The sequence below is a fragment of the Aspergillus affinis genome (genome assembly GCF_023601865.1).
Source record: "Aspergillus affinis strain CMG 70 chromosome Unknown NODE_113_length_118157_cov_87_342048, whole genome shotgun sequence".
Classification (NCBI taxonomy): Eukaryota; Fungi; Ascomycota; class Eurotiomycetes; order Eurotiales; family Aspergillaceae; genus Aspergillus; species Aspergillus affinis.
In genome coordinates, this window is record NW_026515894.1 from 81,240 (window position 1) to 92,770 (window position 11,531).

Here is an 11,531-nt window from a genome sequence, read left to right on the forward strand (position 1 = left end):
TCTAGAAAGACCGACAGAAGGTCTCGCCGACGAGATCGCGGGCCAGACGAGGATCTGATTGATGCATCGGTCTGGGGACTCGGGGAAACCATCTGCACAGGCGATGCAAGTATTTGAGTTAATACTTGAGAACAATAACCTTCGGTCTAGAAAGCCCGATGGAATGCACTCGGGTTACACCGCTAGGGACTCCTCAACTTCAGCGGCACATGGCGGTCTTCCTGCCTGAGGTTTTCCTTTCTTGAAAGGACCGGCGAGCAACCGCGGACAGTGACGTCGTGGTCCCCCGTCCCCGATAGTGTTAAGTGTATAGTGTTTACACCGGAGAAAGAGGAAAGAAGGCTTGGCGGTCGTTCTTTCCTTTCGGCCTTTTCTGTGGTCGCCGAATCGGGGATCTCGGGATCGAAGGGGATCATTCTTTGCCTTCTTTTTCCCTTTTCCATGGGACAATCTTACTCTCTAGACTTTCTCTTTCCACTTCGCTTCCCCCCCACGTTGGACTTACCTCACGCTCTTCATCTTAAAAATGATACTCCTCCGCCGCGGCCTCGACCTTCCCGGGTTTCTTTTCAGTAGTAGTACTACTACTCCTGATCTACCGCAGTCATGCAACAACAACAACAACAACACCACCACCCCTCCAGATCCTCCCCACGTCAACCCTCGTCGCTCGCCTGTTTGCCCTGTCGACGACGACACCTGAAATGCGACTCAATTATGCCCGTGTGCGGTCGCTGTCAGACCTCCGACCTCGAATGCCGCTATGTGCGCTCTCGACGCGGAATGCGCAGCAAACCCGACAATCCGCCGTCACCCTTATTCAACCATCACGACGTGCCTTTGTTCGACGCCGATGCTTTCTCCAATTGGCTCAATAGCACCCCCCTGCCTCCGGACCTGGATGTATGTGTCACCTTTCTTTAGCCATCATGAAACAAAAGAAATCCCCGAAATCTCACATAAATCTCCTTTTCCCCTCCGCAGGCAGGCGAAGCCTTGTTCCAGTCCCTCGGCTCGCCTCAGACCTTCGACATGCCCAGCTTAACAGACGATGCCATGAGTTGGCCCGAACCCGAGCAGCTGTCCACCCCGGGGGTGGCTTACGACCCCATGATCCAGCTGTATTACCAGAATTTCCACCGGTCGCACCCCCTGCTGGTCCCGCGGAAGGCGCTGGCGTCGCCTCTGGCGGATCGCATTCCGTCCTACCTGCTGTTCATCATGCGCTACGTCGGCGCTCACTTCTACCCCGATCCGGCCTTCAAGGAAGAGTTTCGCGCGCAGGCCTACGCCGTCTTCGCGGATTCCACCCTGCGAGACGGGTTCAAGGTGCAAGGCATGCTGCTGCTAGCCATTGTGGAGCATGCGCACGGCCAGGATGACAGTGCCCATCGATCCATGCAGGCGGCCATTGACCTCGCCTTGGATCTGGGCATGCATCGCTCCGGCTTTGCCGTGGAGAACTCCGAGGGCGACTTCCTGATGGAGGAGAGCTGGTGCCGGACGTTTTGGGAACTCTACGTCGTTGACGGCTTATTGGCCACCATGCGAGACCAGAGTTCGTTTCGACTCTGCCGTCAACGGACGGATGTTCGATTACCCTGTGCGGAAGATGCTTTTAGCTCGGGGATCGCCGTATGCATCTCTCTTCTTGCCTGGCTCGCCTGCGCCGCCTTGCTAACGTCACGATAGCCGATGTCGATACGACAGACCCTCAACGATCTCGAACGCAATTGGTCCCTCGGACAGGGCAACTGCCCGTCGTCCTTTGCCTATCGCATCCATGCCATCCAAAACCTCGGGAAAGTCATGGATGTGAACCGCTCGCTCGATATAGATCTCGAAGCCCGCGTGCAGACCGTCGACGCCAGCCTCGTGTCATCCTTGATGCGACTCCCTTCATCTCAAGGGTCCGGATACGACAGTTCCGATTTTGACGAACTATTATTCCAGGCAGAAATGATCACCTATATGTAAGTGCCACCCCTCCACTTATAAAACGAGGGGGAGTGTAAAAAGACTAACCACTCCCAGCGGGATGATCTACCTCCACCACCCCCGTTCCAGCATGCGCTTCGCCTCCTTCAGCAACCGCACCTCATGCACACGCCTCAAAGCCGCCCGGGATGCCTCGCATTCCGGCTCCGCCGACCTCGACCTCCACTCACAGAAGTTTCTTCGCGCCGCAGACCTGCTCTCGAACCTCGCCACCCTGCCGAATCCCATTCAAGGCCGCACGCCGTTTTTCACGTGTGCGCTGGCCATCTGCATCGTGGTGCACACCGCGGCGTGCATGGTGGTGCCGTCCGCGGGGAAGGTCGAGTCCCTGAAGGCGAGAATCCAGCTGGGTGTGGGCGGGTTGAATGTCCTGGGGAAGGTGTGGCCGTTGGCGAAGACGGTGAGGGGGCAGATGGTCGATATGTATCAGGAGGTGGGGCTGCGATGACGTGATGTGGCATTGAGCCAGAAGAATAATACTAAAACGATGATAAGGAGATCCGCAGGCGTGATCTCATCCTACTATTAATGATCAATCTCTTCCAGTAAACGACGGAGTAAGATGAGATGATCAGAGCTCTTTCTCTCTCTTTCGGTGTGATGACTGTACATACTTATTTACGACTGTGGCTGCATAGCGAACGAGGAAATTCAAACAAGAAGAGGATTGGATTTCTCAACTCTCCTGCCTTCCGTCGTTTGGATTTTCTTTTCTCGTTGACCGGACGAGATGGCCCAAATTAAAACCAAGCCAGTTCAGTCCGTCTATTTACCTATCTCTAGCTGATCTGGATCATAATACATCCTACACAATACCTACCTCAATCCCTCCCTTGTCAGCTACATCTAGAATGGAATCAATCTAGCTCTAATAAATCCCCAGTACCCATACCCATATCCATACCCATCATATATCAGATAAAAAAAGAAATGAAAAGGAAAGGAAAAGATCATAGGGATATTCATTAAGAAGTCTATCTTCATTTTTCGTTCATGCCTCGTCTCGTCTCATGTATTTATTATCACCGTTTACCGTCGTGACCTACCCACCGCGGATGGTTCTAGCAACCAATAGGTAGTAAATGGTAATGCAAATAAGCCATCCAATCCAATCCCACATCCAGACCTCAATCAGCCAATCAGCGAAATAACACTAGCAGTCGTGTTTGCGGTCGCAATCGTAATCGCAAAATAAAACCAAAGAAAAATGGAAAATGGAAGAGGTAAAGATCTAAACTAATGACCTTGCATAGGTTGTAGCCGCAGTTGTAATTAGTCGCAGTTACAGCGCAAGGCAAAGCCAAAGCCAAAGCAAAGCCAAAAAAAAGATGCAACTGCCTGCCTGCACCAACACGAAACTTCAAAGTCGGAATTCTCGCTCTATTGCTTGGCAAATCTCGTCTACCGGAAATAGTGTTAGTTGATAAGGTCTATAATTGAGGAAACCGACAGACCGAATATCGGACAAATCTTACCTTTCACGCCATGTAATGCCTCATATGCAATACAGTAATTGTCCAAGCATTTGACCACCCCTCGCAGGCTTTGATGCAGTTCATCCCGGAACCCGGTCATGGTCAACGAAGGCGCGCTTAGACGACTCGCTTCCTCGCCACCGTAGCGCTGCAGCGCGCGCGCCTTGACGCACAGCATAAGCATCGCATATCCCGATTGCATGGCACAGCAGATCAGCGTCGGCATGGTGCGGGGGATATCATGCTGGGGTCGGTGCAGGGAGAGGGATGCGTTTGTCTCGGAGGTCTCGGAGGTGGGACGCGGATGGGGGAGGTTGTCGAGTAGGACGACAACGTTGAACGCGGCGTGAAGACAGATTCGGGAGGATTCGTCGGAGGAGAACGGGAAGGGGAGACGGTGGGCGTGGCGAGGGACCGGGGGGTCTTGGATGTATATCGGGCTGTTTCCGGATTCCAGGGAGAAGTCGATCGGGTCGGTGGCTGGGGCGGAGAGGTCAGTTGGCTCCGGGGATATGGTGTCGATGTCTTGGAAGGCGCAGAGACGATGAGTTTTGATGCGAGCGCTGCGTTTGGGATGAGTGAGTGGTTTGGATCTTGAGTTGGCGCTCGAGGTGACATACGTATGTAATTTGACTTCTGCGAACGCACGCATCGTGTTCGATGCCACGAGGTCTGGGGAGTCGGGCGGAGGCACCATTTCGGACACGGACAGAGAATCTCGACAAAGCAGCAGGAGCGACGCAATCTGGCTGTCCAGTTCGGCCATTCTGTACAGAACCCGAGATGCGTCCCCGCCGGATTTGATGGCCTGGTCGAGGTCTCGAGAGAATGTGGCGGATTCGAGGATCGCTTGTTGGGCTTCGACGAGTAGTTTCCATCCCTGGATCCAAAAGAGTTAGTGGTGTACAATTAAAAGATAAAGGAGCATCGTACCTCAGGATACGGCGTCACAAACCAGGGATCATACAAGTCGAACACTGGCGGCTGCGGCAATCAGTTTTAAATTCGCCACCGTTCATAGAATGTCTTATACGCACCAGATTGCTCACAGCCAACGCCTGACAAGTTGTCATATACTTTCCAAGCATTAGAATCTCCCGGCCCAGGCACATAAGATGATAAACATACAGTCATCCACCACACTCGACGTCGAGCCTCCGCAAATTCATCCTCGTCCAACGCCTCGTGGAGTGACATACTCAGCGCCAGCGCCAGAGACTGATTCGACCGATGCAGCATTCGATCTAGATGTCCTTGCTGCGCATATTCATAGACGCTCAGCATCGCCAGCGCCACCACTCCTTCCAACGAGACTGGCAATTTCGGATGGAATGGCTCGCGGTCAAAGGCCTTGACACCTTCCGCGGCAGGGTCTTTGAGGTCCTTGGGGTCCTTGGGGTCCTTGGGGTCCTTCGACTCGTAGTCGATTTCGATCGCGTCCAACGCCGATTTGGCGAAGCAATGTGCAAAGTCCCGTCGGATCTTGACGTACTCGGGCCTCGCAGGGTCCTTTTCGTTCGGATGAGGAATGAGGACCATGATGGCTGCGATCGCCCGCCCCAGCGGGTTCGAGGGCTCGAAGCTGGGTGGCGTTTTGGAGATAGGACCGCTGGTCACCGGCAGGCGCTCCGGCGGGGGGAGAATGGGGAAATAAGGATGGATGAAGATGTAGTAGGCACTTAATCTACTTCCGACGATTAGTAAAATGCCGATTACACACGGTGTTCCTCGCGGGGTCAACTTGCAGGTGCTCGTTGCTGTCATAGATTCGGATCTGATTCGGCTTGGAGGAAGACTGCGAGTCTGGCGGACTCTTGTCTACGGGCGTGAAGATGGAATCGAAGATCGAGTCTATCTCGGCCAGAGGCACTTCGACATTCCGCAGGCCAGCACCGGGACCGCACAACCCGGAAAGTTGGCTCACCCATTCTAAACACGCCGCGAGTCATCGATCAGTACGGATTCTAGCAGCAACGACGGAGCGCGCGATCACCTACCTTCAGCCTCCGAGCGAGCGTGCTCCTCGGGCTCCATCGGCGTGGGAGTCTTCAGGCGAGGAGGGTCTTTCCCCTCGTCGGCAGTGAGGTCCGTCGGGCTGTGGACGACAGCACTTTTATTCTTACGAGCGGAATAATTGCGTGGACCGCCTCGGCGACTGGGCACATAGCAGCATGGTCTCTCTTTGGCTATACAGTTGGCGCATTCGGGCTGACCATCACAGCGGATCCGCAGAGCACGACTAGAACGGAATTAGTTAGCGAGGGAGATTCACGCGAATCCTTTATACTGAAAACCTTCAGACGGATGCATACCAGGATAGACAGGCGAGTTTCACGGGGGGATCGTTGACACGACGAGCGGGCCGCTTCAACTCCCCGACCGGCAAGAGGTTATTCATGGTTCTTCGAAAGCCAAACCATGACGACGAAAAGGGGGAACACCGGCCATGCGACAGGAAGTTAACGAGGTGAAAAGGGGCCACATGGCGTGGTTGGAAAGAGTAAAAAAAAAAAAGGGAAAGCGAAAACACAGGCAAATCCCGACGGGGAGAAGCGAATCCCGGGTTGATGTCAATCCACCGTATGATCTATGGAACACGTCGCTTGGCAACGGCCGTGGCGTGGGTGATCCGGCGTTGGCCGATTTTTTAGATATAGAATCTGTATAGATCGATTCTTTCGAAAATAATATATGGTGGTCCTCCGGGATATCCTTCTATACCTCGCTCGTCTCCTGGGGTTCCCTCCCCAACCCCATCCATACTCCATCCATTCGAATCGGGTCGGAAATTTTTCCCTCGCCTGATCTCGAACCGCTCGGCTACGTTTAAGTGCTGACGGCTGGCTGCTGACCGTGATCCTCGGCGGCGCGTTGTGACGTAGGAGCATCCTCCCCGCGACCCCGTGCAGTGGCAACATTTCCAATATGCCCGCCTTCAGCGAGGGGAGTTCTTCCAGCAGTATCGGTGTAACCAGCATCTCGCTTTTCAGTTGCCGTTGCATTCGAGCTCCAGACTCAATTCGTCATGGTGACGGCCAGATTCCATTGCCTCGGGACGTGGCTTGCATATTCAAGATGCGAGGGGACGAGGTCGACTTATCCACCCAACGAGGGGTTCTCTGCCTTAACCTCCTAATCCTATCGTGGACGCGTCGCATGTTCTTCAGATCTTAGGATCACACATCATCCAGAGACCCCAAACTTACACTGTAACGGGCGCATGACGTTCAGAAGAAGCGAGCTTTGCGCGAGGGATTTGACGAAAGACTCGGGCGAGAGAGAATGGCGATGAATTCTGCAGACTGCAGTACACTGCAGTTAGGTGCATACGATCTGTAGACTGTAGATCCCCAGCGATAACCTGATAAGTGATAAGTGATAGACCTCGCTTAGAGGAGGTACATACTCAGTACTGCAGACCCCTCGTCAGCTCTCTCCACTTCACTCCGTCCTCCTTCACAACAATGACAGAGACAGAGACAGGGACACCTCAAACGATCAGACCACAGAGTGTACCCCGTAGAGATGAAATGAGGGATAATATTGTGGTAGGCGAGTACCACGGGAATAGATCCGCATCCCGCTCTCCGGGCTTTGAACCACCGCGCCGTCTCCTGTCATATGCAGTACTAGACTTCCCTGGGACGGGATATATGATATCCAATCAATTAAATTGAGTCCAATGCACGAAATGAAACCTCAGTAAATTAATTAACCGTTGACACCCCACTACTCAGTACGCAGTAATGTAAAATTAAATCAGAGACTAAGAGTGACACGACTCAGAGTCTCATCCCGGAGCAAATACCCAAAGCAAAGCGGATCCCCACCGCGTCATTCTCACTAAACCCATCAATAAGTCATCAAGTCGGAATGTCGAATAAAAAAAGATTGATTCCAAGCCAGACGGCACGACTGACCCACCGTCGGTAACTGACCCAGGCATTTCTCCCGAATAATGTGTAGTATTGACTATTGAGAGGACGGACGGGGTTTGCGACCGGAGTCTTTTTTTCTGGTCTGATCGGGGTCGGGTCAGAGTCAGGTATACACTCATTCCAGTATGGGACTCTTTGTTCTTACTGATTAGCTAGTTAGGCATGTTGATTAAATAGAAATTAATGACTGACGGAGTAACTGCCCATTAGTTAACAGATTACTTCATAGGTCCGGTCGCATGCTAGTGCTTATAGCCTGATTCCTACACCTCGTACCCAACAGCGTGGATTGGCCCCCAGGCCGTTGGATTAGTCTCCGCATGGTTAATAGTAGTTAATCAATACTGATAATGCAAGTGCAATGACGGAGTTTGAAACGGTCTGAATCCCGTCCGATCGCGGGAACCTGGGGTGGAATCCGCCCGTGTTTCTTCCTGGGAACTCCTTCGATCACGATTCGTCGCGTGGTTCTGTTAGATCATTACAATAATCTAAAGGATCCTTTGTCTGAACGAGTCCTAAGCCGCTACGGACTTCTCCGCAGATGAGTGGAAATGAGTCGTCAAAATTCATCGCCGTGGCTGCTGTCGCCGCGATGTTGTATATTATTGGTTCTTTTCGGATGAAAATGGTATAGAGGCAGGTAAAGGAAATATATGCACATGTGGTACATGAAGAAAAGAGAAGGGCGTGGGTCAATGTAAAGCCCCCAAAGAGAAAGGAAAGAGAGACAAATATGTCACAAGAAATGCAAGTGCCAGGGTCATCAAAAGGGGTATGAGGCGATCTCCAGTATGCGGAGTAATCAATAAAAGATCTATTATACAGAGACAAAGAAAAGTGGTAAGAGAAGAAAGGCGTGAACAACGTCGACATTAACCAACCAAATGACATTAGAAGGGCATTTCAGGGTGATCGGGAGAGAACTGCAATGTTATTTTCCCCACATCCTGGATGCTTGTTCATGATGATGCCCTTTATCGGAATCGCGGCTGGAACGGTCGCTGCCCTCGGCCTCGGACGGGTATGCCGGCTCGTGCGTAATCTCGATCGTGGTGTGCTGGTACACCTTGCCCATGGGGGTCAACTCGACGCCAGTGGGCTGCACGATGTTGTCCGTCGATCCGTCCCGGACGTGGTGGTCCATCTCTTCGTCCTCATCCCGCTGGCGCACGGTACGCAGTGCACTGATGTCGGTTCGGTTCTTCGGGTCCGCCGTGATCGTCGTCAGATGATCGGTCTTGCGGTTCTTGCTGCTCACAAAGCGGTTGTAGCTGCGATCGTGACTCGGCTCGGATTCCAGGATCAGGTTTCGGCGGGTGAGCGTGTAAAGAAGGACGTCGACCAGGCCGGAACTGGTAATCAAGGCACCCGCAACACAAAAGAAGGCGATGTTGGGGGTCTCACCCTGAGCTGTCGCCATTCGTCCGGCGGCCAGGGGGAGGGAGAGAACGATATATGCAACGGGGTAGATAACCATGTATCCGATAACGCGACGCAGACGCTTTAGACTTTCCGTGTGGCTGCTTCCCAGAATCGCGGACTGCTTGATCTGCCGGCGCAGCTGGAACCACATGATAGCGTACAGGGTCACCGTGCCGAACTCGGCCAAGAAAATCCAGATATAATGTGTCCACAGACGAATGGGTTCGTATTCCTCGCTGATCCAGCACTACGAAGACGGTCAGCAATCCGATTTGGAGAGTAAGACGGGACGTGCACATACCCAAGCACCCGACGGAATAAACACAAAACGTCCATGAGAGGCAAGGGGGATGATCACGAGCACGGCGACGAATGCCCAGAGTGAGATGACGCCGATAACGAAAGTTCGATGGCTCAACTTATGGCCCATGGTGACGAGAAGGAAGGTGTGAAAGGCAATGGCCAGCACGAAAATTCCACTGCCGGGATCTCCAACCTGCAGCCAGAATCCCTGAAGGAAGCACGCCGCCGAGTTTGCTTCAATTTTGTCTTCGACAATCCATTTGATGCATATAAGGAACGCGAGAGATTGTTGCAGATCCGCTAAAACCAGGTTGTAAATCAAGACGATATATTGGTTGTAACCAATATATCGTGCATAGTTGGACCGCCAAAAGACCAGTCGATAGGTAATGAATAGAATCAGGATGAGAGTGGCGATGAAGGAGAGGATGGCCATAACCGAGATGGCAATGAGACCCTTGCGCTGGGCACTGGGAAGGGGATCGATGTCCATTGTTGGACCACCTTCTGTATAGGCCAGTCGCGGCGAGAGTCGGTTACCTTCGCCCGCGCTGTCGGTCAGGGCGCGCAATACGTAAACAAGACTCATGGTCGAAATGTGTTGTGCGGGATGAGGCCTTGAAGTCCGATGCTCACTCTCTTCATAAAAGGAAGGGTATGAAGGAACCACAACCGGGGAGCCCTGAGGTAGAAGGGAATGTGACAACAGAGGTGGACTTTTTTTCCCGACGGTCAAGGCGGGCACCAGGTGATCTAATAACCAAGTCCCCGGTATGCAAATCCACGATGAACTATTGGAAAAAGGTAGACAAACCCAAAATGATCCGCCTCAGGGGTTGGTTCTGTACCTTTTTTTGTGGCCACGATCAACAAGCACCGACCATTGGAAAAGAGAAAAAGAACAGAACAGAAGGGGAATGAAAAATAAAATAAAAGAGGGGAAAGGGGAGTCGGTGGCGGAAACTGGAATTCGAGCCACAACGGTAGACTATGTTCAGACTAAATTGGGATGGGAATAGAACTACCGACATGTGTGTGTGGATTGCTGTGGAGAGAAGGCCTTGAACCGGGCAAAGCTTTGTTGAATCGGTAGGGACCTAGTCGACTGGGATCAACATATTCAAACCTACGACGCCGTGGACGCCATCATCGCAGACCCAGCAGTAGCACTGTAGCTCACGGAGAGGTACCCCACCTGGCGACCCCGTCTCGAGAAGCTAAGGTCAAGGACTCGAGACAGGGGCAGTTCCGAGATCATCGAACGGAATCGCGGTTAAGTGATACCAAGGGATCATGTATGCCTGGCCGAGTGGTTCCTGAAACTTTAGATACGAGGACAGGTGCCAAGCAGGAGGAAATCAACGTCATTTTCACTGGCTCGCTCGTAGCCTCGCGGTGATAGTAGCGGGGACCCAGATCAACCGGCCCTGGTAGTGACCATTACAGGGCCCTCCCAAATAACTTTGCTCATTGCTATCGAGCGTGCTCCGTTGAATTGGCATTTGAGTGATTTGACAGGGGGTGGTTTTCAAGCTAAACCACCGTCGTCCGTCACTCGCTGCAGCTGCAGGGGAGCGGTTGACTTGGGTCCATGCACTGTGGGTTTCAATCGAGCACGAGAGCACGAGAGGCCTCCGCCGCGGAACAGGACGGTTGATTGGGACTCGTCACCATCCCAGGTGCTAGAAAACACTCTGTACTCGTAGATTCCGGACATAAGAAGCCAGCTTCCGGCCAGGAAGGAATCCTGCCCAGGACCGGCGCGATGACTCCCCGCATGAATTGCAGCCGGACAAGACTTCTCTCTCTTGGTCACCGACAAGATTTTGGGTGGAAACAACTAAGACAGACTCTAGGGCGGAAAGAGTTAGTGTCGCCAAGACTCCATTCCAGAAATTCCCAGTCCAGTTTCACCAATGTCGATCGGATAGGCAAACTAAATACCGGGGGTCCACTTTAGATGGAACACTTTCGTAAATCAAATATCCCGTGTGTCCTCCGTACCAGAGAAAACAAGTAAAGGGAATCATAATAAAAACTCCCCTAAAAGGAAGAGGGGTTTGAGAAAGCAGGGACGATCTTTGCAGTGTCGCCAAGGGATCGATAACCATCAATAACCCATAGTACTGCCCGTGAAAGCTTAGACTTATCATTGCCTAGATGCTCCAAACAAAAACCAGAAAAGGAAAAAAAAAACGAAACCAATTTCTCACTGCGGAGGAAGCCGACTGACAATACTCCAGTCATACACAATAGTCTTCTGAATTCTCGGATGCTGAATCAGTCTGATACAAGCTGACCCTCACCATCTCCATACTCGGTACTCGGTAGGCATTCTGGTCTCCATTCCGTTCAACGTCTAAGTGGGCACTGGAGTCATACGGAGTACTGT

At 52.4% G+C, this 11,531-nt stretch overlaps 3 protein-coding genes across 3 annotated transcripts; 1 reads left to right on the plus strand and 2 right to left on the minus strand.

The window, feature by feature from the left end:
• Positions 1 to 526: 526 nt before the first annotated feature.
• On the plus strand, positions 527 to 2,446 carry KD926_000700 (fungal specific transcription factor domain-containing protein; the record flags this gene model as incomplete). The annotated part of the gene is made up of 5 exons (XM_053104509.1): positions 527 to 685; positions 742 to 903; positions 985 to 1,635; positions 1,693 to 1,973; positions 2,035 to 2,446. 5 exons carry the CDS (start codon positions 527 to 529, stop codon positions 2,444 to 2,446), a joined length of 1,665 nt encoding a protein of 554 aa, XP_052952244.1.
• Positions 2,447 to 3,358: 912 nt separating this feature from the next.
• KD926_000701 (transcription factor domain-containing protein) lies at positions 3,359 to 5,871 on the minus strand (the record flags this gene model as incomplete). The annotated part of the gene is made up of 8 exons (XM_053104510.1): positions 3,359 to 3,399; positions 3,474 to 4,353; positions 4,407 to 4,457; positions 4,511 to 4,531; positions 4,602 to 5,157; positions 5,270 to 5,402; positions 5,471 to 5,712; positions 5,786 to 5,871. The coding sequence occupies 8 exons, from the start codon at positions 5,869 to 5,871 to the stop codon at positions 3,359 to 3,361; spliced, it is 2,010 nt and encodes a 669-aa protein (XP_052952245.1).
• A 2,474-nt stretch (positions 5,872 to 8,345) lies between these two features.
• Positions 8,346 to 9,728, minus strand: gprC (the record flags this gene model as incomplete). Its single annotated transcript, XM_053104511.1, has 2 exons — positions 8,346 to 9,083; positions 9,138 to 9,728. 2 exons carry the CDS (start codon positions 9,726 to 9,728, stop codon positions 8,346 to 8,348), a joined length of 1,329 nt encoding a protein of 442 aa, XP_052952246.1.
• Between the last annotated feature and the right edge of the window lie 1,803 nt (positions 9,729 to 11,531).